This window comes from Hippocampus zosterae, chromosome 15 (genome assembly GCF_025434085.1).
Source record: "Hippocampus zosterae strain Florida chromosome 15, ASM2543408v3, whole genome shotgun sequence".
Lineage (NCBI taxonomy): Eukaryota > Metazoa > Chordata > Actinopteri > Syngnathiformes > Syngnathidae > Hippocampus > Hippocampus zosterae.
In genome coordinates, this window is record NC_067465.1 from 10,410,110 (window position 1) to 10,436,365 (window position 26,256).

The following is a 26,256-nucleotide window of genomic DNA, read 5'->3' on the forward strand; positions in this document are numbered from 1 at the left end:
CAAATGGGACAAACAGCCAGGAATTGTCACTCGGACACTCGCCTTAATGAAACTACATATTATCTGTGTGACCTTTGGCTTAATTACACATGATAAAATCCAATTATTTATGAATTTTCTTATATTCATATGACCACATTTTGTGATGTTTTTTCCCTTTATTAAAATGGAAGTTATTGATGAGATTTCAATTCATTTCAAAGGAAGAACCCAGAATGTCATTGTCCATTGTTCAAAAGCAAGAATAATTCAAATAAGGCTACTCTAGGGGAAGAAACCTGATCCACAATCTCCTTTCAACCCAGGCAACACCTTTTCAAAACCTGCATCCCTCCATCATCATCTGTTTTTGTATGTTTCCTCTATGTATTCCCGGCATCAATTTGTGTAGGAGTTTCTATTACAAGCAATGCAATGTCCAGAATCAAGGTCAGCAGCTCTTCTGTTGTTGTGCAAAACATAGCAAGCAGTGTCCAGCTTCCCCTTTTGGTGTCACCCTGACAGAGGTCAAACTTTGTCAGCTGGTATGCGTCTACAGTTTCAACAGCAGAAAACCTGATTCTTTCCAGGTCTGCGAAGTCGTTCAGTGTTCAGACAGACCCTGTTGAAAAGCCTCCCCTGTGCTATTCCATTGAAGTTTACTCTGTCTACTTAGGATTTTGTTGAAGTGGTGACCACCCGAATTATTTTAACCCTGACTCGAAACTCACCATAAGCAAATGACAACATTCGAGATTAATATATCATTGGAAAAGTTTCATTAATCTTGAATCTTCGTCTCACCATCGGTAGAAATACAATCTTGGTTTAGAAAGTCCAAACCCACCATTGTTTTCTTTACAATTAAAGTACTGCATCTTTTATGATGCGGGTGATGTCACTGCCGATGTCGATGGTGGCTTTTTGAATCAGAATGCCACCATGATGTTATTATGGAGGTCCTTCTAAACTCCTGCTGTGATTGAGCAGAAGTCGAAGCTGTTACAAGAAATGGCAATGTATTCAAGATGAGTAGCAATGGTGCATTTTCATACAAGTCTGGCTCTGTGTACAATGAACTGCGTCTGCGACGAAAACTAATTGATGCTGTCATCGTAGTTGACAAAGTTGAGTTTCACATCCACAAGATAGTCCTTTGCAACAGCAGCCTGTACTTTTTGTGAGTTGATCTATGGTCGGAGAATGCAATACCATGAGTCCCCCAAATTGAAAACATGTTGAATATAATCTCTGTTTCTGATATTTAGAGAACTTTTCCAGCATCACTCAACCCCAGACCAGAAGTTCTATGTCATACAGGGTCTGACGCCAACCTTAATGCAACTTCTCATTGACTTTGTATACACTGGCTCTATGTCTGTGTCAGAGGAGAATGTCACGGACTTGTTGATAGCAGCTGATAAGTTCACTATAACAGGCATCATTCAGACCTGTTGTGCATTTCTAACAGAGAAACTCTGCCCAGAGAATTGCATCAGCATCTGGCAGCTCAGTAAAAATTGCAACACCCCAGAACTGCAGCTCAATGCCTACCACTATATCCTGTACCACTTTGAGGCCGTCGCAAGCTCAAATGAGTTGCAGCAACTCTCCATGCAGGAGTTCTGTAACCTCCTGGACAGAGATGACCTCATCGTAAAGGAGAATACTGTTTGCGATGCCATCCTTCACTGGATCGCACATGCTCCTGTGGAGCGAGGCAAAAACATGCAAGCGCTTCTGGCCAAAGTAAGTCAACAGCCACATCCGGTCTAGAAACACAAAAGAGGTGCTTTAGCACACCTGTCCCCAACCACCTGGCCGTGGTGGGTGCATTTCGTAAGAGCTGCAGAGAAACTGCAGAAAAAAATATTTGATCATCACAGTTTGAAAGAGGTTTTACATTGAAAATTAGGGGGTGTTTCCCTCTCAAACTCATCTGCCCTTGAACTGAGCAGTGGCAAAATCTTACTTCCACATTCAGAATCAAAACAAGTGCAATCTGTTCTAAGCTGACCCTGACATGGAGCCAACAATTGTGATTTACAGTATTTGCTGATGCAATTTAATGATCGTTAGTAGTAATAGGCACTGTTATTGGCAGTGTTAGAAATATTACTCAAGCGTGGTAAGCCATTTGATGATTTATTTCATATCCCTATTATCCAGTTTAAAATCCATGTAATAGTGTGCTCTACTTCAATTATAAGATCATTCAGTGCACTACTAGTTGGCTGTCGAACCCAATGAAAGTTCTTGACAACTCCATTTACTTAATGTGTGAGATGAGAATAAACGCTTTACCTGTTTTGCAACCCAGTGTAAAAGCAAATACAGTAAATCCCCCTCCATTGAAGGGGGTTATGTTCGAGAGCACCCCTGCAATAAGTGAAATCTGAGCTCTCAAAATACACTTTAGGCATGTCATTAAGGCATTCCAAGCATTTAAAACTCAAAATAACGCAGCAAAATGCCTTCAAGCTGTGAAAAAAACAACAACATTGGGACCGCAAACCCGCAACCTATGATGGAAGGTGTTGTACTATAGTACATATATTATTCTAGTATTTCCCCCTCCCCCAAATGGACAGCATGCTGAAAATGGCTGTAGACCCTTGGTCAAAATTAGTGGTTCTTAACCTGGGTTCGATCGAACCCCAGGGGTTCGGTGAATCGGTCTCAGGGGTTTGACGGGGCCTCTGCCATGGAGGTTAAGATACACCCGACGAGCATGTCAATTAGTTATGACACGCCTGCTTGGCCATCACTGGCTGCAGATGATCACATCACATGACATTGCTTGCCCAATAAGTACTGCAGGAAATTTAGTTCGCTCAGTCATCAACGTGCGACTGTAGTGATTGTACATCGTGTGATTTTTTTTTAAAGAATGTTTTGATACATGCTATGTCGAGCAAAAAAAACCCTAAGTGGTCAGACGAATCTGTACCACATGGATTCACATGCATCACGGAACGTGATGGGACTCAGCATCCTTTCTGCATCATTTGTCATGCGAAGTTGAGCAACTCTCGTCTCTCACCAGCAAAACTGAAGGAACACTTCTTAAATTTTTATTTTTCAGGAATGAAAGGTGCGATGAATGTGCATATGAACTGGTTGGGTTCGGTATCTCTAATAAGGTTAAGAACCACTGTTCTACACATTCACATGTTAATATGTTTCTTTCACTTCCTGTTGCCCTGTAGGTCCGTCTAGCTCTGACGAGTCAGGAGTTCATCACCATCAACGTGTTGACCAATCAACTAGTGCAGAGTAGCACAAAATGCCTAGAGATGGTCATATTTGCCACCCGAGTGATGCAATACATGAAAACCAAATCCGTGTCTGGGTATTCCACCCTGGTGGCCCGACCTCGCCTGCCTTCTGCCATCCTTTTGGCAATAGGTGGCTGGAGCGATGCCAATCCGACACACCTTATTGAAGCGTACGATGTGCAAGCTGATTGTTGGGAATATTTAGTGGAACACATGCAACAGCCCCGAGCGTACTGCGGTGCCGTCTTTCTCAATGACTCCATCTACTGCGTGGGAGGATTTGACGGGGCAGAACACTACAATACCGTCAGCCGGTTTGACCTGAAAATGCACACTTGGCAGGAAGTGGCGCCCATGCACTCTCGTCGATGCTACGTGAGTGTGACAGTTCTAAAGGGCTCCATCTATGCATTAGGAGGTTATGACGGACGATTACGACTCAAGACAGCAGAGTGCTACACGCCTGAGACTAACCAATGGACTCTCATTGCAAGCATGCACGAACACAGGAGCAATGCCAGCTGCACAACCCTCAATGACAAGGTAGGCAGAGATTAGCAATGTTTGCTGTTCTCAAACTGGGTCCGCTGTGAGGCAGAGGTCATGGCTCCATAAAATTTGTAATGAACTGTTGTATAATATAAAAACACATTTTAATATTCATATTTTTAAAACTATGGATATTTCAGGTTTCAGGTGAAATTTCTGAAGCCAAAATTATGGTGGCTTTGCAATATTTTATATTACGCACAGCTTTGGCCTGAGCACAAAAACATTGAATGACCAGAGCATATGTTACCTTTTGTTGTATGTATGAGGGCTCCTTGGAAATTAAAAAAACAAACAAACAACTAATCCTTCCCTGTAAAGAATCCTGGACTCAAAAGGTTCGCTCACCTTTGCTTTAATTCATCCGTAATCTCCCGTTTTTTTTTAAGGTGTATGTTTGTGGAGGTTTTAACGGAAATGAGTTCTTGCGAACAGCAGAATATTACAATCCAGAGACCAACGATTGGACAGTGATGACCCCCATGAACAGCCGTCGTAGTGGCATCGGAGTCATTGGCTATGCTGACCATGTTTATGCAGTAAGTGTAGCTTCATGAATCGTAGCTTCTCCCTTCTATTTTGAAACCATTTGAAGTTCTTGCCTTTCCCTTGTGAAGGTCGGCGGATATGATGGTGACGACCGCCTGGCTAGCGCCGAGGCCTACAACCCACAAACCAACAACTGGATCTTGATGCCCTCCATGCAATGCCCCCGAAGCAACTTTGGCATCGAAGTGGTGGAAGATCGCCTCTTTGTAGTCGGTGGTTATAGTGGAGTCTCCACCACCAAGCAAGTGGAGTACTATGACCTCACCACTGGTCTGTGGTCTCCGGCCAGCGACATGAGGATCTCACGAAATGCCTTGACTTGCTGTGTGATGTCCGGATTTCACAATGTGACTCACTACGCAATGCAGCGTAACATGTTTCCAGTGCTCCCCTTGGAGAATGATTTGGAAATGGAGGATGATTTCTAGAACCTGGAGAGATGCCGACCTCGGCAAGTTTGATAGAAACCAGAAACAAATAAAAATGAAAGTATCTGCAATTTTTGATAGACATTGTTATTTTGATTTGCTTCACACTGTTGCTATTTTTTTTGTTTTCTCTCATCTTAGTTTTGAAGTCGTTTGAGATAATGGACAATGTCAGGGATAAGGGTGGATGAGCGATCGTCCTCCGCAGAAGACTTTTACATTTCGGTCCAATCGTTTGCTCTCCAATCATTATGTCTCCCATGATAGGCTGCTGTCGATTAATGTGTATTGGTCATCATTTGAGAAACATGTTAGAAGGAAAATTAGAATGTTATCTAATTATGTGATGGCATTGAATCTTGACTTGGTAGACCTGACTATTCCTGCTAACATGGGGCGAAATAGATATGCCATTAGGCCTGTGGTGATCTCAACATCGTCAGGAGCACTGACCTCCATGAACTCCCTCAATTCTGTTTAATGAAATTTAGTCTCAAGTCTGTTTTCTTCATTTCGTAGCACTTTCCATGCCGTTTAGTTGGTAAGATGATTTGATGAGCAAAACACATCTCCAGTGATCTGGACACAATACATTGAATAATCTGCATCTCTGAAAGTACGACATATTTTATTGTTTCTTTCCATGCTATTCAATCGCAGGTGTCAAACTCAGGTCGTTGAAGGCCAGATTCCTGCACATTTTAGACGTTACGCTCTCCAACACAATTCAAATGATCAGCTAATCAGCAAGCTCTGCAGGAGCCTAACAATGATTCTGAAAATTTGAATGAGGTGTGTTGGAGGAAGGAAATTAGTCTGAGATAATCATTGATTTTGAACTGCTCCATAATAGCTGTAGTAATTAATGCATTTTTGTATAGTATTCAAGGTTCCTACAATTGCAACGTGATAGTGGTGTTAAGAGTTGGATTATATCGGGTAAAACCCTACTGAAGGCAAAGCTACCAAATAAAAGGCCTACCATTGCTGGAATGGTCACAAGTAGAACCCAATATTTATACCATCCTTGACTCCAATAACACACGGATGATCATGTTTGTGGAACTGTACAGACTTTATAAAAATACTGCATGAAGAATCCATGATCTCCATTATTTGTTGATAGAGCTACAGGAAAAGCTTAAATGAGTCTCTGTAACGTCTCTTGTGTTATGAGGGTAGCAGTCCAATTCCAACGATGGGTTTGGACTCTAAACTACTAAAGTTCTTGTTTGGAAGTCTGGTGCACTGGCCTAGATTTGGAGTTCATCTTGTGATTCATTTGCAGTGTCAAGTCCATGCAGATAAAGACAGACTCCATGGTCCGCAAGCCATCTGACATCTTTGGGATAAACCTTTGGAGACCCTCCCTGCTTCAACATTGCCAATATGTGAAGGATCAGGGACCAGACTCTGAACTAATTATAGAAGATTTGAACTGTTCCACAAGTAAATTTTTCTATGGTACCTTGGAGGTGTAGTGTGTCAGTGGCATATTCAAATATATCTGGACTACCAGCGGTCAATAAATCCATCCATCCATCCCTTTTCTGAACCGATTTATCCACACAAGGGCCACTGGCCGTGCTGGGGCAGAATCCCAGCTGTCTTCGGGCATTAGGCGGGGGACACTCTGAACCGGTTGCCAGCCAATCGCAGGGCACACATAGACAAACAACCATCTGCTCACACTCACACCTAAGGACAAATTAGAGTGTTCAATCTTCCTGTCATGCATGTTTTTGGAACGTGGGAGGAAACTGGAGTGCCCGGAGAAAACCCACGCAGGCACGAGGACAACATGCAAACCCCACACAGGAAGGCCAGAGCTGGAATCAAACCCAGTACCTCTGCACTGCGAGGTTGATGCGCTAACCACTTGACTACCAGGCCGCCCTGGTCAATAAATGTGAAACAAATTCAATGTGTAAAATGGAGGAAAGATGATGTATTTCTTGAGAGTAAAGTAGCGGTGCTTTGATGACGCGGATGATGTCGCCGCTGACGGCTTTTGACACAGAATGCCACCCACCATGATGTAATGCCAGGACCCCATCAATCCTCCCACCCCTCTTACATGCCTGCCCCCTCTCCTCAGGTCCCCTACTGATTTATGTTAATTCTGCTGAGACTGGTCTACAGATGCCAAAAGTGTTAAGAAATGGCAACGAATTCAAGATGAGTTATGATGGTAAAATTCCATACAAATCTGGCTCTGTGTACAATGAACTGCGTCTGACCGGAGGACTTAGTGATGCGGTGCTCAAGGTTCACAATGATGAGTTTCTTATCCATAAGATCATCCTATGCAACTGCAGCCCATATTTTGAGTAAGTAGATCTATTTTTAATTGCTTGCATTCAGAAATGGTTAAAGTACTCTTTCCTGATTTAAAAGTACAGAAATGACTGGTGTAAGTAGAGGTGTCAAATTATCACATAAATTGCGAATAATTAATTTCTATTTAGTACATCATGTTTTTTAATCGCGTTTATCTAAATTTTAATTTCAATTTTTTTTGTTTCTGTACGTTGGTTGCCTTTTTATAATGTCCCTATGTGTGTTGGCTTCCTGTGTTCGAGTTGTTGAGGGCGGGGAAACAAAGGCTAGTCGGTTCAGAGCCTGAAGCGGACATTGATTGGCTGTCATTATGTTTCGGCTTGTTTAGCATAAACTGATAGGCTCCCATTGGAGTTGGGCGGGCCAGCATTGTTGAGGAGAGGAAAGGAGAAGTGAAAATGGAGGCACATATGAGAGTTCTTAGTCCAATGAATGGAAAATTTACATTCCAAAAATCGCCTCAATGGCACTATTGATAAAGGTAGTGTTGTGCCGAATTTGTCAGGAGTTTGCTTACCACCGAAGCAACTCAAGTTTAGCCTACTATATCAACGCAAAGCACCCAGTCGCGAGTACAGCCACAGCTAACATTAGCACCGAAAGCGGTCGCAATATAGCGAGCATCGCAAAGCTCTTCACCAAACTAAACTCAAGGAGGACACCCCGCGTATGAGGCATGAAGTCAGCACAGCTGCTATGTCCTCTGTAGCCCCTAGAAGTGATTTTTGTTTATTTCAACACTTTATTTTGGAAAAAAAGTTTCTTATTCTTATTCTTACATTTATTATCCCCTCAAAATAATCCAGCACACAGACATTGATGTCTTAGCTGATGGAAACAAACGTCAACCCCCCACCCCCCCAGAGGTGAAAATTGGGTGGAGTGGGTTGTCCGCCCGACACAATACGAGGTCAGCTTTTGATAGATACCATTAGTCCCGAAGATCTCAATCAATCAATGAACATCTCTACTAAAAGTGACTTTACAATCTTAAAGTTATGTTGTCCACCATGGATGGAGATTGAAAAAAGTAATGAGTCAATTTTTGACTGAGGAGCATAAAATACAGATATCGGTTTTCAATTATTGGGAGTAAAAGTACAAAGTCAATTCCTTGTTTCTTCCCCTCACTGTTTGTATTCAGGAAAAAAAACGGTAGTATTGGTAACTTGGCTACTAAATTTTGGCTCACTACCTGTTTCTATTCTGGTGTTCAGGGCCCTCTTTCTTCGATGGTCCACCCCAGATCAGAGGGTCTATGTCATACAAGGTGTTACACCTCACATCATGCAACTCTTCATCGAGTTCGCGTACACCAACTTTGTGTTGGTGACAGAGGACAATGTCAAGGACTTGCTGATTGCTGCTGATAAATTTGTGATGACAACCATTGTCCAATCCTGCTGCGTATTCCTGGCAGAGCAGCTTTGTCCCGAAAACTGCATCGGCATCTGGCAGTTCACCAAAAACTGCCACACGCCGGAGCTGCAGATTAGTGCCTATCAGTACATTCTTTACCACTTTGAGGACGTTGCAGCCTCTGAGGAACTGCCACAATTTACTATGCAGGAATTCTGCGACATTCTGGACAGGGACGACCTGATTGTGAAGAAGGAGAACACGGTTTATGAGGCCATCCTGCAGTGGATTGCACACAAGCCAAGGGAGAGAGGCAGGAACCTGGCCGTGCTCCTAGCAAAAGTAAGTCAACCTGGGAAGTTGTTGAGACACCTAGAAGTATTTCTTCATCAATTGCCTTTGTACATTTTCAGTCATGCAGGTCATGACAAAGTCCTTATAAGTCTAATCGAACTGAACTCTTCTTGTTGAAGACACGTCTAAATCAGAAAGGCCTCGTTCAATTATAAATTTTAGGTTGAGAGTTTCCCTGAGGGTTGTTGTTGTTGCTGGTGTATGACCGTTGTGTATAACAATCAGGCATTGACCTGTCTGGTGATTAAATGCTATGTTCGTGGCCACGTAACCCGTGGGGTGAGACAATCTTTGAGGAAGGGATGTCTGAACATTGCTGTAGCCCCAGTTGTCTGGCCCAAATTGTGGTTTCAAAGAGGCCTGAAACAAGTAATCTCTCTAACTACAAAAGCGCTCAGTTATGCTCTGCTGACAACAATATCCTGACATTTCTCCCCCTGCCCAAATTGTCTCACTTCATAGGAAAAATGACCATGACTGAGTCTTTTTTCCACCAGCTGGTGAAACTCATTTCACCAGCCACACTACATCAACAAAGTGACCACCCCACCATACACATACATAGAGAGTCCCTCCACACCCAAAATTTAAAAGTGATGAAGCCTTTTGGATTTACGGTGAAAGTTTTCAACAACCCAAAAAATGTTTGTTGCCTCAATTACAACTTTTTTTGCATTACTGGATCAATAATCCCCAACCAAGATTGCATTATTTCTTTTTAAATTGCCAGTTTTAAGTAATTGGCACTGAAAACTAAAGATGATTCAGATGCATTTTTCATTCCTTTTTATTCTGTTCAACAAAAGTAGAACAACACAAAGAATTGCTGTGAATGACGAAAAACTGACCTAAGGAATAATGAACACCTGAAAATGTTAATGATTTTTACATTATGATCCTACATGCGGTGTTAAAATCATTGCTATTTGCAAATGTGCATGATCAATAGCTAACACGAGTGCTGCTTTTGTCTGGTGGCTGAACAGCTATTAGGTAGCAGTTAAACGGCTCATGTTTACGTGGGCAGGCTGTGAAAACTCCCCTCACATTTTCACTTCATCACTTGGGTTCTGCTTATTGAAATGATTCAGCAGGTTCGATGCATTGCATTGTTTTTGACTACATACCTTGCACAACGGCTTCATTTACTCCACGTCACTCTGGAGATAACTGACCAGACAAGCTTTGGTAAGGAATTCTGGTCAAAATAGGCTGATTTCCATAAGATTATGTCAAGTCTTGCCTGCCCATCAACTAAGCATTTAGCTGCATGTTCGGTCATTGTGACGATTACTTTATGTATTCTGTTTCTTGGCCTGTTCCGTTTAGTTAGAAGGAAAAGCTGGACTAATTTCCCCATTTCTGATCGAGTATGAGCACAGCTCACAGCTAATCACATACCATGATTGTCAATCATAATCACCCAGCCCAACTAATATTGCCCCTCAGAAGGTAGTCAACGGGTTTGGGTGGTTGACGCACATGCAGCGCTTTTTTGGGGGGCTGGGGGGGCTGTCACGCTGCATCCTGGTACCAAATGGATCAGGGGCTGAGGACCACTGATCGAGCAAGTACAACTATGGCTCAGCAGTGTTCAATGAGGTCTGACACCTATTGGACAAAATGGGTCCCTTAATATCTTAAATATCAGTCTGTCTACTGTGTAGGTCCGCCTGGCTCTGACCAGTGAGGAGTACATCACTATGAACGTGTTATCCAATCAGCTGGTGCAGAGTAACAACAAGTGCTTGGACATGGTTGACTTCGCCACCCGAGTGATCCACCACATGGTGGCAAACTCCGTGTCTGCATACTGCAACCTGGTGGCCCGTCCCCGTCTGCCTTCCGGCATCCTTTTGGCGATCGGCGGCTGGAGTGGTGCCAACCCAACGCAGTGCATTGAGGCATATGACGTGCATGCCAACCGCTGGGTCAGTTTTATCGAGGACATAGAGCAACCGCGGGCATACTGCGGTGCCGCCTTTCTCAATGACGCCGTCTACTGCCTTGGGGGTTTTGACGGCGCGGAACATTACAACACCGTCAGCCGCTTTGACCTGAACGCACGTACCTGGCAGGAAGTTGCGCCCATGCACTCCCGTCGATGCTACGTGAGTGTCACGGTGCTAAACGGGTGCATCTACGCACTAGGTGGTTCTGACGGACGGGTGAGACTAAAGACGGCTGAGTACTACACGCCTGAGACTAACCAGTGGACTCTGATCGCCAGCATGCACGAATTGAGGAGTGACGCCAGCTGCACCACCCTCAATGACAAGGTAGGTGGCATTAATGTTGTCATGCAGGCTTACTTGCATTCATGAGACCATCCCTTTGTTTCCAGATTTACATTTGCGGTGGTTTTAACGGAAACGAGCCTTTGCAAACAGCAGAATATTACAGTCCTGACACCAACGAGTGGACCATGATGACCCCGATGAGCAGCCGTCGTAGTGGCATCGGAGTCATTGGGTTTGCTGACCACGTTTATGCAGTAAGAGAAGCATAACACAATGATTGACAATGATTTAAAGTACTTTAAAAAAATCCTTGGATACTTTAGCTCGGGCAACTATTTTGAATATCGAGAATTTCCAACTGGGAGGGAGACCTTGGAAAGGCTGGAGAGTCTCATGGTTAATCAGGAAACATTTTGGCATCAGTGTGGTGTAACTGGGGGAGATTGTCAGGGAAAGGGAAGTGTGAAATAAGGGTCTAGCTCCTTGATTTAGCTTTTGCAGGAAAGCCGTTTTTTCATTCGATGTTATCCTGGCGGCTTCCCGAGGCTATGACCTTCAGCGAAAGTGAAGATCCAATTACAAGGCCATTGTTCTTGGGGTAAATTTAGTCGACTGGATGAACTCATAGCTCAGGTGGAGCAGTTAACGTATATAGGTTGTCATTTTGATGAGTCGTCCAAGGCTGAATAACTTGTATGTATGTTACTACCTGTGGTTATACTTCTGAGATTTCGCTGGTAACCAAAAGAACAAGGTTGCCAGTACAAGAGGAATTTTTCAGATAAGGTGTCCTGGCTAACCCTGAGAGGTGCTAAGATATTTGGTCATCAGAAAGAAACTCAAAGTGAGTAGTTGTTCCTCTACATCCAGAGATGGCGAGGGCATCAATTTGGATCCGGAGCAAGCCCACGCGGCAGATGGACCTTAGGGCAGATTTAGGACACACTGGAGGGACTGTGGCCTCAGAACAAGTATCTCAGTGTCCAAAGACTAAGGAGAGGTGGCCAGAGACGAGCCATTTTCTGCATCTGCCTTAGCTTCACACAGACTCGGATAAGTGGAAGGAAAAGGATAGATGGAAAATAGTTATAATTGCATTTTTCCCCCAAATGTTGAATGTAGAGTGTGTTTTCATAAACTTGTAACCTCAAAATCTAATTTGAAATCTGCATTGAGAGGAGAAAGACTTGATGGCAAGGCTGGCAACCTAACGCCATAAGAAAAATGGTACAGAAACCTTACCTGAATTCACAACCCATGTTTCCCAACCTAGGCATGGAATAATAATTTCAAACCCCAACTTGAAACCATGACCTTGCCTTTAGCGTTACAGATGCCACATCTGTTCACATATTATGTAGTGTTGTCTGTTAATGATAGTTGTGCTTCCCCCAAGGTTGGCGGCTATGACGGTCAAACTCGTCTGACCAGCGCCGAGGCTTACAACCCACAGACCAACAACTGGATCATCCTGGCCCCCATGGACTGCCCCCGGAGCAACTTTGGCATTGAAGTCATAGAGGACCGCCTCTTTGTTGCCGGGGGGTTCAACGGGGTCTCCACCACCAAGCTGGTAGAGTACTATGACCTCACCACAGGTCTGTGGTCTCCAGCGTGCGACATGCTGATGTCACGAAGTGCTTTGACTTGCTGCGTGATGTCGGGATTCTACAACATGGGGCACTACGCCATGCTTCGGAATGATCTACCACTGCTATTTCTGGAGGATGACATGGACATGGAGGAGGATGTCTAGATACTGGGAAAAAAAACTGAAATAAACTGAAAATGAATGACAGAAAAACCTTGAAATAAACTGATAAATGACACTGAAATCAATTGGAAAAAATATCTAAATTACTAAAAATGAGAGATGAAAAAGGAAATAACAAAGGTGATGATGATTGCATTTAATTATATGTGTTTTCTATTTTTGTCTTTTTATTGAGAGTCAGGTGTTTGGTGCAGTTTTCCATCCACCGGTCAATAAAGATTTTTGTAATGAAATCAATTCAGACCATCTTTGGCTTGAACCCCTAATCATTGTTTGAAACCCTGACAACGGGGTTGAATCCATCTTTTAAAACACCCTTGATAATTACATGAACCTCGGAACCTTAACCCTTGTTTAAAAGCACAACCTTGCATGAAGCCCTAATTGGGTAACCCCAAACCAATTGCATACAACCTTTGAAACCCCAACAAACTAAAAACCCTAATTTGAAACACTAATCTTGGTTTGAGACCTAACGCAGGCTTGAAACCTGACTTTGAATTCCAGACGCCAGACAGAATTTGAATTTTAGTGACACTTGAAACATTTATTTGAGACCATAACTTGGAACCCAAACTCAAATTTGAGCCCTAACCGTTGTTTGAATTGTCTAATCCATACCTACATTTTTTTAAAACCCCAACTATAGCTTCAAACACAAATTCTGAACCCTTAGATGATTTTAAATCCTAATTTGAAACTTACTGGGAAGCCAACCTATTTTGAAACCCTGCCTGATCTTTGTTTGAATCCCCAAACCTCGTTTTGAAACTTTAAAGCGGCTTGAAACGCTAATTTGAAGGTCGAACTTAAAACCCCAAAACTAATTTGAACTTTATCTCCCTTTATCTCAAACATTAATTATTGAAAACCTTACCCGGTCTTGAAACCCAAATTTGACAACACAAACAAAAACCTAACTCATCAGAAACCCTACTATGAAACTCTTATCCCCCTTCAGAAAACACCTGAGACTGTTCACTCCAGTTGAGAGAATAAAACAAATTTAATGATATATTGTGATAAGTAGAAATTATCTCCAAGCCCCAGTGAGGGCCAATGAATATTTAGTCAAAATGCGAACACAAGTATGATGTGATGAGTTTCCTTAATTGAAAGCATTGGGACTTTGATGATGCGGATGAGGTCACCAACGTGGTCATCGTTGTCTTTTGACACAGAATCCCACCATGATGCTATCTCCCATTACCAGCGCCACCCCACCTCCCAAATGACCCCTCCCCCCAAGTCCCCGGGGCCGACGCCCAGCCGCACTATGAAGACAGGGCAACACCTTCATGATGAGTTCAGATGGTCCGTTGGCGTGTGGCCAACTGCAGCATCTCACCAAAGGCCTAAGCGATGCCATCATCGCGGTGGACAACACTGAGTTCCACATCCATAAGATCATCCTGTGCAACTGCAGCCCCTACTTCGGGTGAGTTGGGGGAAATGTCCACGGATAAAGATGATGGACCTTTTCATTTCAAGTTGACCTTGTGTGTGTGTCTCCTGGTTGTTCAGAGCCCTCTTTCTACGCTGGTCCAACCCAGACCAGAGGGTGTATGTCATACGTGGTCTGGCGGCCCACTTAATGCGGCTCATTGTTGATTTTGCATACACCGGCACTGTGTCGGTGACGGAGGACAATGTGAAGGAGTTGTTGATCGCGGCCGATGAGTTCAATATGATTGCTATTGTTCAAACCTGCTGCACATTTCTAACAGAGCAGCTCAGGCCGGAGAACTGCGTTGGCATCTGGCAGTTCACCAGGAACTATTACGTTCCCCAGTTGCAGCTTGAGGCCTACCAGTACATACTCTACCACTTTGAGGATGTGGCTGCCTCGCACGAGCTCCGCTGGCTGTCTGTGCAGGACTTGTGCGACATCCTAGACCGCGATGACCTGATCGTGAAGAAGGAGAACACGGTGTTCCAGGCTATCCTACACTGGATTGCGCATGCACCCCGTGAGCGAGGCAGGAACCTGGCTGTGCTGCTAGCGCGGGTGAGTAGAAGAAGCTCATTGATTTGTATCAGGGGCACCTTTTGTCTCTCTACTAGCACTAAAAATTTATGCACTTTGCTTCAGGTTAAGGGTTTGAGTACCAATGGCTTTGGACCCAAAATTTAAACTCTAACCCTGTCAAGAAACCCCACTTTTAAACCCCAATCATCTCCTTGTCCTCTCTCCAATGTGCAGGTCCGTCTGGCTCTGACAAGTGAGGAGTTCATCTCGGTCAACGTGCTGACCAATCAGATGGTACAGAACAACAGCAAGTGTCTGGACATGGTAGGTTTCGCCACTCGAGTGATCCGTCACATGAAAGCCAACTCCGTGTCTGGATTCTGCAACCTGGTCGCTCGTCCCCGGCTGCCTTCCGCCATCCTTCTGGCGATAGGCGGATGGAGTGGAGTTAACCCGACGCAGTGCATCGAAGCATATGACATCCACGCTAACAGTTGGGTCAGCCTTTTGGACAATATGGACCAACCGCGGGCGTACTGCGGTGCCGCCTTTCTCAACAATGCCATCTATTGTTTGGGCGGCTTTGACGGCACAGAATACTACAACACTGTCAGCCGCTTTGACCTGAACACTCGTACCTGGCATAAAGTGGCGCCCATGCACTTCCGCCGCTGCTATGTGAGCGTCACAGTGCTAAATGGATGCATTTACGCAATAGGAGGCCACGATGGACGTGTAAGACTAGAGACAGCTGAGTACTACACACCTGAAACCAACCAGTGGACTCTTATTGCCAGTATGCAAGAACAGAGGAGCGATGCTAGCTGTACCACCCTCAATGACAAGGTGGGTAACCCAACCCTAACCAGAAGAGGCAGGAATTCTGTTTTGGTTCCAAATAACCATTTGGGGAGGTGGTGGGTCCTACTAGTTTTGGTCAAGGCTTGTTGAATCACTGTATTGAGATTTGATGAATAATCACAGGAATTGTTAGAAATTCAGCCACCTAAGATAATTATTACAGGAATATGAAATTCAATGACAAAGTCTATCTTGAGTAGACCGACAAAGAGTCAAGAAGCCATGCAGGAAAACGCAAGATAAGTCTGGGTATAAAGTACCCATTTTAGGGTCATCTATAGGTGTTCCTCACCAGGAAACTACCCAAAGATTTAGGTTGATTGCCACCAGATTTGAACCACTTATAAGAGCCCAATGAGTGATGCTCTTTTGCCCAGAATTGGAGTGTGAGCAGTTGGTGGCGAAAAAGTTGGGATATTGTCATTCATTTTTACTTCAGTTCACTAATATAACCATTCGGTTTCAGGTTTACATTTGCGGTGGTTTTAATGGAAATGAGTCACTGCAAACAGCAGAATATTACAGCCCAGAGACCAACCAGTGGATGGCCACGGCCCCCATGAGCTGCCGCCGCAGTGGCATTGGGGTCATCGGGCATGGCAGCCTTGTGTACGCAGTAAGTGTAGCTGACACCAGCAATCAAGGAATTTGATTAGGAAATTAAGTTTTAATCTTGCTTTTATTCCTGAAGGTTGGAGGCTATGATGGCGATGACCGCCTGGCTAGCGCTGAGGCCTACGACCCTCAGACAGACACCTGGATCATGCTGCCACCCATGCAGTGCCCCAGGAGCAACTTTGGCATTGAAGTTGTGGAGGATTGTCTCTTTGTGGCTGGTGGCTACAATGGTGTCTCCACCACCAACCTGGTGGAGTACTACGATCTGAAACTTGGCACGTGGTCTGCGGCCAATGATATGCGGATCTCTCGAAGCGCTCTGAGCTGCTGTGTGATGTCCGGGTTGCCCAACATTGCCCAGTATACGATGCTTCGTAATGACCTGCCTTTGCTCTTCTTGGAGGATGATACAGTTGATATGGAAGATGAAGTCTAAAAAAAAATTGCAGTGACTTTGTGCTAACAAATGACTGAAATAATACTCACACGCTGATAGTTTTCCCTGGAGTGTAAGTAACTATTTTGACAAGATTAAGATTCTAATAATTTACTGAAATAAATTATGATAGAATTTTGTTAACAATGGGCATGAGAGTGGATGGACAGCTGGATTACCAAAAGATTAGTCTTTGGGAAAAAAATGTCAGTCAAGTACTTCAAGGTACAACCAGAGCAGCCGCTCCCTTTTCACAGGACCCACAGGGTGCAGGGCACCGTCATGCACGGCAGGGGGCGCGCATCACTTGGGGTCAACATCAAGTGCGTATTGTGCGTGAATAGGTTGGGGAATAATGGAATACATGTACTGCCGTTATGTAATCAGAATACAAAAAGATGTATCTATTTTGTTTCAGTTACAGATATAGTCAGAATACAGGTATGTTCATTAAAAATGTGGATTATTTTGCAGGATTACATTTTGCATGCAAGGAGGGAGAGGGCAAAATTAACTTCCCTTTTCTATAATAATGTGGAAAGGTTTGAACAACTCTACTTTCCCTCACCAGAAGAAGCTATCGATTTCAGCAGGTGCACGTTAGTTAGCATATCTCCCACACATTTATTTTGTTTTGGATTTGTGCGAAAGCTTCCTCCAGCATTCCAAAACAATGCACATCAATCAACCCTAAGAAAAGACCAGAATTACCGTATTTTCACGACTATAAGGCGCCATTAAAAGTCTCAAATTTTCTCCAAAATGGACAGGACGCCTTATGGTGCGGAGCGTCCTTTATATGCGCCGAGTTCCAAAATCTGACTGACAGCCGACACGCTGTTTATATAGAGAAAAGGCGGAAGTGACGGTGCCAGGCATGAAAGAAGTCGGCCAATCAGGGAAGGGTGGGCGTGTATATATACATATATGGAGAGGGAGAGAGAGCGAGCGAGAGAGGGAGAGGGAGAGAGAGGACAGACAAGCTAGTCCGCCAATGGTGAAGGGTGGGCGTGTAAGTGGACGCCTCAAGCCAGTACCAACACTTGTATAGAGTGTGGCAATGTGCATTGTTGCAAAACAACTCCGGTTTTGGTTTCTAAGAACCCCTGAAAATAAATTCGACAAAAAGACACGCCTACGAAGCTCAGTTCAAACTTAAAGCCACCGGTTATGCTTTTGGCATGCGTCCCCATCTCACAGCAGCGGTGAAAAAAAAGTCAAGCAAATGAACTCTGAGCTTGCCGTTATTCCCGGAGGCTTGACTAAAGAATTCCAACCGCTGGACATTGGCATCAACCGGGCGTTCAAAGTAAAGTTGCAAACGGCATGGGAACAATGGATGATCGGTGGCAAACACAACTTTACAAAGAGTGAGAGGCAGCGCTTGGCGAGTTACGCCACAATACGCAACAACGAGAGGGAACGCGGCGTTTTTGATGGATTACGGTACTTGCACAATTGTTCAATCCTTTCTACACACACACGCGCTGCCACCATGTTTCGCTCTGTTCTTTACTTTCAAATGTGGGAAAGCTTCACACGAGAGAAATGTTGACTTTGCTGTTGGTACTCCTTCTTTCCGCTCGGCAATGCGTAGCAACTCACACTAGCATGCATTCAATGACAACTGAGATGTGCAGTCCTCTGCTTCTGATACAGAGGATGAGGACTTTGATGGATTTCTGGGTGATGAATGATCGAAAAACATGAGAACATTGTACGATGGCTAAATAAAATACACCCAAACTCAGTTCTGCTTTCGTTGCCTTTTTAAAAACGTGTTTTTATCTTATCTGTATGTCTTGGCGTGCTACCGTATGCTTCAAGCTAACGTGTTAGAGTGCGCGCATGCATGCCGTATGTTTAAGCTGGCGTATGTTTTACCACTGTAAAACTGCGCCCATTCGTACGATGCGTCCTGTGTATGTGTAAAATACAGAAATGTCACGCATTACTGAGACTGCGGCCATTAGTACGATGCGTCGAATAGTCGTGAAAATACGGTAAATGTGTTTTTTTTTTTTTTGTTTTAAACATTTGTTATTAAGGTAATCTGAATGTAATTTCCTCAGTTGCTTTGGTACATTTCTCAGATTAGAATTGAAATTTACAATACAGAATGTATTTTCTCGCCCCACGACCCTTGTGATAAGCGGATCAGAAAATGGATGGATAAACATAAGCAATCAATAATGTCAAAAACAGAATTGTACGTGAACCTTTCTTGGATGGGGCATGGCATTAGCAACTTGTTCCAAGAAATGAGAAACTGCTTTTTTGATTTGAACAAGTGACAATGTTATGAACATTTGTAGTTTTCAGGAATTCAATTCTGATCTGTAATCTCGATTCTGAAAATGTACCAAAGCCGTCAGCATAAACACCCCATACCCGATCACCCAAAACTTCGGGGCCTTGAAAAAAGGTAATAAGGTGTGTTGCGGGACACTGCCTTTTCACCTTAGGACACCCAAAGGGCGAGCAGTGGGCGCCCCCGGGTATGGCTATGATTAGTTGGGCATCAAGGAGAGATACGATTTGATGTCGAAACATTTTCAATTTGTGAATTCTGACCAGCATTTGTCATTGTAAAAGTTCCACTTCCTTAACCCGATTCAAACCATTCCAACACTAAAATGTTCTGCTCGTTTTTTTTACCATTCCACATTTCCAAGAAAAAAGTGGATGTCTAATCCAACCTATTTATTTCAAGTAAATTTAATTGGATACTTTCATGTAACCACAATATTCAAAAACACATTGCCCCTTGCATGCTGTCTGTAGAACTCAAAAAAATATTCTTCTAAAATCATACATAGAAGACAAGGTGGAGATACATTGTTTTCTATTACTATGTGGTTTGGCAAGTCAAAGAACTCCTGAATTAGACCAGGTTGGACCAGAAAATGCCTCACTCCATTCATTTGCAAGGGTCAATCAACTTCATTAGATTTGATGGTTAAGACTAAGTTTCAGGCAGAAAGACAACACCTTGCGATGCACAGTGGGGTGACTGCAGAATCACTATGGTGGATGGAGGTTGACGAGTTGGGGGAGAATTCAAACAAGGTCAAGAACCTTGAAACGAACTAGAAACACATTATCTTAAAAAAAAAAAGCCATTAGGATTTAATATGTTTAGCATGTTATTAGGTTCATCTTCAAGCCTAAATTATCTGAGGATCATGTTCACCAGCTGCTTTGAATTCAGATATATTCGTCCCATAAATGCCAATGGCGCTTCGACGAAGGCAAGAGAGTTCAAACAAAGGGAGTTGGCTTTGTGCGATCAATGTCCATATGATATCCAGGGTGTAGTCTTCCATCATCCCCAAATTTGCCAGGATAGACTCAGTGTAAGTTAGCCTTTCTGTTCCAGTCAAAAATGTGTGACATCTTTCAGGCAGTGGAGGACAAAAATGAACAGTGATGTTTTCTTTCAATCCAAAGTGTTGTTGCTTTAATGATGCCAATGATGTAACTCCTGATGACGAGGTTGGCTTTTGACATAGAACGCCACCATGATGTAATTGTAACATCTCACCCTGTGTTAATATTCCCCGCTGAGATATTTCACGAGTAAAAGCCCAACGGGTGTTCCGAGATGGCAAAACAATCAAGATGAGTTACGATGGTAAATATTCATACAGGTCTGTCAATGACGAACTAAGTCGAACAAGGAAACTTAGCGATGCGGTCATCAGGGTTGACAATGCTGAATTTCACATCCACAAAATTATTCTTTGCAAGTGCAGCCACTACTTCAGGTGAGTTGACGATTGCTAGGGAAGCAACCCAAGATGCACATTTTCGAGAGGCAAAATGAATGATGAATTCCATCTCTGAATTCCGAATTTTCAGAGCCCTCTTTCTACGATGGTCAACTTCAGACCAGAGGGTCTACGTCATACATGGTCTGACGGCTCAGTTAATGCAACTATTTGTTGAATTTGCATATGCCGGCTCCGTGTTGGTGACAAAGGACAATGTCAAAGATTTGTTGCTGGCTGCAGACCGGTTCAACATAATTGGCATCGTCCAAACCTGCTGCGCATTTCTAACGGAACAGCTCTGTCCAGAAAACTGCATTGGTATCTGGCAGTTCACGCGGAACTGCTACACACCGGATCTACAGCGAAATGCCTTCCAGTATATCCTCTACCACTTTGACGATGTTGCGAGTTCAAATGAGTTGCAGCAACTCTCCGTACAGGACTTATGCGATATCCTGGACCGGGATGACCTTATGGTAAAAACGGAAAATACTGTGTACGAGGCCATTTTGCACTGGATTGCACATGCACCTTGGGAGCGAGGCGACAACATGGCGGTGCTGCTGGCCAAAGTAAGTCAACAAGCACTTCTGTAATGTTTTGCGTTAGGGTTTGAGTAAAGGGTTAGGCAAGGAGTTGGGTCTTGAGTATAAAAGAAGGGTAAGAATTAGTTTAAGGTTATGGGGAGGGTTAGTGTGGGATTTTGTGCAGGTATAGGGGATAGGGTAAAGGATAGACTATGGTTAGGTGTTAATAGGTTAGCATTAGTGAGGCATTAAAAGAGACTAGCTGTAGCTCGGTTTCAGGGGTCACAGCATTAAGGTAATAGTTACAGGTTATGATAAAATGTAACTTGGAGTAGGTTTAGGATTTGACTTTCAGGTGGGTTCAACACTAGAAGTTAGGATAAGTTTGATTCTAGGGTTCAGAGGTCATTTGGGGAAAATGATCAATTAGAGTAAGAATTAGAGTGGGATTATGATTAGCGACAGGAGGACAGTATGAGATATCAAATTTAGGATAGAGTTGGATGAGGCAATACATTAGGCAGGGCTCTTGAGTTGGAGTAAGGAGTTTACGTTTGGGTTGGATTTAGAAGTATGGTTGGATTTCGGAGTAGGGTGAGTGTTGAGGTTTCGTGTAGGATTATGGTTTGGTAAAAAATTACGTTAGAGGTAAATTATAGGTGTCAGGATTGGGGTGGATTTGATTTACAAATTAGGGGTAGGGTACCATAAGGAGCAAGATTGGCGGTGGGGTTGGAGGGAATTGTGTCTCTCAAATTTGGTATTCCCGAAGCACTCCATTGATAGCACATGGTGTGCTATACCTTATTTAGAGCCCAGGGTGATCGTGCAGATTTTGTGGTTAGGTGTCATGGAAACTGGATGTCTGATCACAGTTCCTAAACCCACCTTGCCTGCAACCCGATTCTAATTTGCACTGTGTAGGTCCGTCTCGCACTGACAAGCGTAGAGTTCATCGCAATCAAGGTGCTGACCAATCATCTGATCCAGAACAGCAGGAAGTGCCTGGACATAGTTGCCTTGGCTACCCGCGTCATGTGCCACATGAACACAAACTCTGTGTGCGGCTATCGCAACCTGGTGGCTCGTCCTCGCCTGCCTTCCGCCATCCTGCTTGCCATTGGCGGCTTCAGTGGCCCCAACCCGACGCACCTCATCGAGGCGTATGATGTGCATGCCAACACCTGGGCTGACTTGGTCGACAACATGGAGCATCCACATGCTTACTTTGGCACTGCATTCCTGGGCAACTCTGTCTACTGCGTGGGCGGATTTGACGGCCGGAGGCATTACAATACTGTTCGGCGCTTTGATGTGTACACTCGCACCTGGCACCAGGTAGCGCCCATGCATTTTCGCCGGTGCTCCGTGAGCGTCACGGTGCTAAATGGGTGCGTATATGCCATTGGGGGCGTGGACGGTCGCATAAGACTAAAAAACGCAGAGTACTACATGCCCGAGACAAACCAGTGGACTCTTATCGCCAGTATGCATGAGCACAGGAGCGACGCTAGCTGCACCACCCTCAACAACAAGGTAGGTGGGGTTAAAAGGTACACTTCAAAAACATCTAAGATCTAAAATTGAAGGGCATTTCACTTCCTAAAATGAGTTTTTCTGATAGTTATAATTTATTAGGATTAGGCTGGAGATCATTTTCTGTATATCCTGCCTTCAATTTACCAGTCAGTACAACTTTGGGTTCCAGGTTTACGTATGCGGTGGTTTTAACGGAAATGAGCCTTTGCGAACGGCGGAGTATTACAACCCAGAGACCAACCAGTGGACCATGATCGTCCCAATGAACTGCTGTCGCAGTGGCACTGGAGTCATTGCGTATGCCAACCACATTTATGCAGTACGTGCAATACATTGAGTTAGCATGTTAACAGTTTGGGTCATCCATTTTAGGACTGGCATGATAGTACTAGGCCTGGTATACACATAGGGACAAGGAGGTCTTGATTTTTTTCGGATGTCAAATGGCAGACTCTTGTGTTTTACAAGATTATCCTTTGGTCTTAGGTGTGTTAAGGGTGGTTAAGGTGCAGATAATGAGGTCAGAAACAGATTGTTGCAGACAATCATAAATATGAAACATTCAATATTTACAACCAAATGTCTTCCTTGCGGGTAAAGCCAACAGCTCTCAAGTCGGACTTTATACGTTCAATAAGTGGCTGACCGAGAAACAAGGAAATGGCCGTAAATAAAAACAAAATGCCTTACCATGTTCTCCTTGAAACACTGAAGTTTGGTCGACATCAGATGTGGAGGGGCAGCTCGCACAGCTGTAGGATTATATAGCTTTCATGGTCTCCAGAATATGTTTTCTCAAGAAAAATAGTCCCAAGAACATCATCATTCCCTCCTTGTTTTTTTCCCCCCATATTGCAGCTACTGTTTTTTTGCGGTTGTTGCAGTATCGTCTTTGTTTTTGTTAAAACATGTTTGATCGCAAAAATGCTTCTATCTAGCAGGACTAGATTCTAGGTGGTGCAACAGTTGGAGCATACTACACACAGCACGATAAAAACTTAAATGCTAGATTTTTCTTGTTCACATATTGGGTCTGTAACAGATAAACAATATTGAATGTTAAGTTCAGACCAAACACAAAATATCGCTTCACCCCATGTGTGTCGCATGATTTTGTTCGCAGGGCAACTTCCGGTATATAGGGGTTGCTTTGAGTGGAGAGGAGGAGGGTAGAAGTTTGAATCTTGGTCGTCAATCTGGTATGCGGTGGTAGTGCTAGTACTTTGGCTGCTAAATGTAATCATGCCTGACAGTTTCAACAGCTGTAAATAAGTCAATCTATTTAGCAGATACGCCAACTTTCCTGCTCCTCATTTTCCAAGCCTGCTCCTTTTTGGCGCGGTCCCGGCTGAATTTGAATTTCAAAACGCTGGCTGTGCTGTATACCTCTCTGTCCCACAGATATCGTTTTTATTTCATCATGCTATTTGTGCTTCTGCTGTTGCTTGTGAATACATTCTTGACGGAAATTGGCTGTTGGTGACAACGCCACAAAAAGTCCACATATGTAAATGAAATGGGTGAAGAACCAAAATTTTCACTTCAACGCTTCATCCACGCTGGCCTGCATGCAACAGTGTTAACTAGACTATATGGAAACGCGGTGCCAGAAATGCTCAGCTCACATTCGGTCTGATTACAGAATTAAGAAATTCACATGCGTGTACCAGGCCTAAGTTAGTCAATCAACAGGGTGGTTAGGTTTGGTTATTCTGGTTAAGGTTCAGGTTAGGGCATGATCTGACTTTTAACTCTCTTCCTTCTAAAGATCGGTGGTTTTGACGGCGATATGCGCCTGTGTAGCGTAGAGGCCTACGACCCCAACACGGACGCTTGGATGCTCTTACCTTCCATGCAGTGTCCACGCAGCAACTTTGGGATCCAGGTACTCGAAGATCGCCTCTTCGTGGCTGGGGGCAATACGGGTGTGTCGGCCACCAACATGGTGGAGTACTATGATGCCCACGCAGCCACGTGGTTCCCTGCCTGTGACATGGCCGTCTCTCGGAGCGCACTTAGTTGCTGTGTTGTGTCTGGTTTGGCGAACGTCGGCCATTTTGTCACACTGCGAAGTGAACTGCCATGGCTTCAATTGGAGGAAGTGGCCCTGGAAATGGAAGATGACTTTTGAACAATGACATGGAAAGGAACGAAATAAAAAAGTCCACCAGAGGAAATGACAAGCATAATTATGATGTATGCTAAGTTAGCTAGCGTTTACGTGAGTAACTCTTCTGCTTCGCTCATGTTTATATTCAACAAAAAGCTCTTCCACAGTGTAACAATTTATCTCTATAAGGGCCAGAGTAAACAAAAAAGTTGATAGCATTGATTGCTATTTTATTTTAGCTTTGCGGTTAGCAACTATTCTGCCTCTGCTGAACCAATATTGTTTCCGGTTTCCTGCCTCAACACTCCTAGAGCTTACCCGTTTCTCATTATACCAGGACAAAAGAAGCACTTACTTAACAATATTGTCTTTTGGCGGCTCTTCCACATCCTTGGGGAAAAAGCTCCTAAGTGTTTGCATGCTTACAGCTAAACACGATCACCGTGTATGCTAACTTATCCCGCAAGCAAGTCTTCTGCATCCCACATTGTGTATTTTCCTCTTTGATAGTGTTTAAATGCTCTTGAACGGTTAACCCGGGACATGTGGTCACCCCACGTTTTGCGTAATTTTTTACATCCTCCTGATTACTCTTCGACATACTTGGCATGCCAATCTGCGAGAAACACTTCAGCCGTCAATAGGGATCAAATTTCCAGCTCATTTTTCCACTAAGTGTTTCATACGCTATCTTCTCACAAGATGGCGGCACCCTCCCAGTTACACCCGGAGAATTGGGGGGCGGGGGGTATCTCATTCGCCTCCCACACATAAAAGACTGTGACATCATCTGCGAGGGGGGGAGCGGGGTGGGGTGGGTTGCGGGGTGGGGGATAGGTACTTCAGAGGGTGCGCGAAGGACAAACGTCTTGAATTGCATGACATCATTTTGCACTAATATGATCATATATCTTCAGCGGTGCTAGGCATGAGAGGGGCCATAATCCGCCCGACGACTGCTTGAGATGTGATGGGGGGAATAAAAATGGAGAAGGAAGAGAAGTGGAGCTGTGAAGGTTATTTCCGACATTACTCCTGAGCCAGGAGGAGAAAGCAGAACATCAGCGACGTGGCGCTAAGTAAAGATGGCCAGCTGCACTCCTAATCTTTTCATTTCTCATCTCCGGGCAACAAGGGGAGACGCGAAGAGAAAAATGAGGACTAAAGGTGATGTCTGTGGAAAAGACAAAAAAAAGTGATCAGGAAAGAGAAATGAGGGGAAAATAGTGTGTGTGCGCGTGCGTGAGTGTGTTGTTGGGGGAGGGCTTGAAACGAGGAAAACCCAGAAATTAACACGAAAAAGACAAAACGATCCAGGTTCCTAATTTTTTAATCCCTAAATTTAACCTTAAAAAAGTTTTTCAATTATTTTGCCTCATATTTCTACAGCTTTAGCCGCCCAAAAATTTAAGTCCCATTTAAATGGCCAGTTACCTAGAAAAAAAATTCAACTGAAACTAAATAAATCAACACGCATTGTGAGAAAAATAAAGGTTTTCTTATCTTATGTAACTGATTATGATTACAAGTATGCTTTTTTGTATGAAAGTTTTATTTTCTGGAATTGTGTGAA

General features: G+C 43.8%; 4 protein-coding genes across 5 annotated transcripts; all 4 read left to right on the forward strand.

Moving 5' to 3' along the window:
- Positions 1 to 26: 26 nt before the first annotated feature.
- LOC127616006 (kelch-like protein 10) lies at positions 27 to 5,795 on the forward strand. The gene is made up of 5 exons (XM_052087409.1): positions 27 to 1,159; positions 1,248 to 1,728; positions 3,189 to 3,800; positions 4,196 to 4,345; positions 4,424 to 5,795. Exons 1-5 carry the CDS (start codon positions 1,008 to 1,010, stop codon positions 4,781 to 4,783), a joined length of 1,755 nt encoding a protein of 584 aa, XP_051943369.1. The 5' UTR covers positions 27 to 1,007; the 3' UTR covers positions 4,784 to 5,795.
- A 609-nt stretch (positions 5,796 to 6,404) lies between these two features.
- Positions 6,405 to 13,235, forward strand: LOC127616000 (kelch-like protein 10). The gene is made up of 5 exons (XM_052087403.1): positions 6,405 to 7,113; positions 8,341 to 8,824; positions 10,504 to 11,115; positions 11,181 to 11,330; positions 12,473 to 13,235. The coding sequence occupies exons 1-5, from the start codon at positions 6,926 to 6,928 to the stop codon at positions 12,830 to 12,832; spliced, it is 1,794 nt and encodes a 597-aa protein (XP_051943363.1). The 5' UTR covers positions 6,405 to 6,925; the 3' UTR covers positions 12,833 to 13,235.
- A 776-nt stretch (positions 13,236 to 14,011) lies between these two features.
- Positions 14,012 to 17,434, forward strand: LOC127616007 (kelch-like protein 10). Of its 2 annotated transcripts, none has more exons than XM_052087410.1 (5): positions 14,012 to 14,288; positions 14,375 to 14,858; positions 15,054 to 15,665; positions 16,147 to 16,296; positions 16,372 to 17,434. In XM_052087410.1, the coding sequence occupies exons 1-5, from the start codon at positions 14,149 to 14,151 to the stop codon at positions 16,732 to 16,734; spliced, it is 1,749 nt and encodes a 582-aa protein (XP_051943370.1). In that variant the 5' UTR covers positions 14,012 to 14,148; the 3' UTR covers positions 16,735 to 17,434. The 2 variants fall into 2 exon arrangements, with proteins under 2 accessions (XP_051943370.1, XP_051943371.1); XM_052087411.1 differs by having other exon boundaries at positions 14,014 to 14,288; positions 14,578 to 14,858.
- Positions 17,435 to 19,857: 2,423 nt separating this feature from the next.
- LOC127616005 (kelch-like protein 10) lies at positions 19,858 to 25,419 on the forward strand. The gene is made up of 5 exons (XM_052087408.1): positions 19,858 to 20,501; positions 20,596 to 21,079; positions 21,959 to 22,570; positions 22,743 to 22,892; positions 24,342 to 25,419. The coding sequence occupies exons 1-5, from the start codon at positions 20,356 to 20,358 to the stop codon at positions 24,702 to 24,704; spliced, it is 1,755 nt and encodes a 584-aa protein (XP_051943368.1). The 5' UTR covers positions 19,858 to 20,355; the 3' UTR covers positions 24,705 to 25,419.
- The last annotated feature ends 837 nt before the right edge of the window (positions 25,420 to 26,256 follow it).

Coding starts and splice junctions, on each gene's coding strand:
- LOC127616007 (XM_052087410.1), top strand. CDS start 14,149: ATGATGAGTTCAGATGGTCCGTTGGCGTGTGGCCAACTGCAGCATCTC. Junction 14,289..14,374: donor AACTGCAGCCCCTACTTCGG/GTGAGTTGGGGG, acceptor CTGGTTGTTCAG/AGCCCTCTTTCTACGCTGGT. Junction 14,859..15,053: donor TGGCTGTGCTGCTAGCGCGG/GTGAGTAGAAGA, acceptor TCCAATGTGCAG/GTCCGTCTGGCTCTGACAAG.
- LOC127616006 (XM_052087409.1), top strand. CDS start 1,008: ATGAGTAGCAATGGTGCATTTTCATACAAGTCTGGCTCTGTGTACAAT. Junction 1,160..1,247: donor AACAGCAGCCTGTACTTTTT/GTGAGTTGATCT, acceptor TCTGATATTTAG/AGAACTTTTCCAGCATCACT. Junction 1,729..3,188: donor TGCAAGCGCTTCTGGCCAAA/GTAAGTCAACAG, acceptor GTTGCCCTGTAG/GTCCGTCTAGCTCTGACGAG.
- LOC127616005 (XM_052087408.1), top strand. CDS start 20,356: ATGAGTTACGATGGTAAATATTCATACAGGTCTGTCAATGACGAACTA. Junction 21,080..21,958: donor TGGCGGTGCTGCTGGCCAAA/GTAAGTCAACAA, acceptor TGCACTGTGTAG/GTCCGTCTCGCACTGACAAG. Junction 22,893..24,341: donor ATGCCAACCACATTTATGCA/GTACGTGCAATA, acceptor TTCCTTCTAAAG/ATCGGTGGTTTTGACGGCGA.
- LOC127616000 (XM_052087403.1), top strand. CDS start 6,926: ATGCCAAAAGTGTTAAGAAATGGCAACGAATTCAAGATGAGTTATGAT. Junction 7,114..8,340: donor AACTGCAGCCCATATTTTGA/GTAAGTAGATCT, acceptor TCTGGTGTTCAG/GGCCCTCTTTCTTCGATGGT. Junction 11,331..12,472: donor TTGCTGACCACGTTTATGCA/GTAAGAGAAGCA, acceptor GCTTCCCCCAAG/GTTGGCGGCTATGACGGTCA.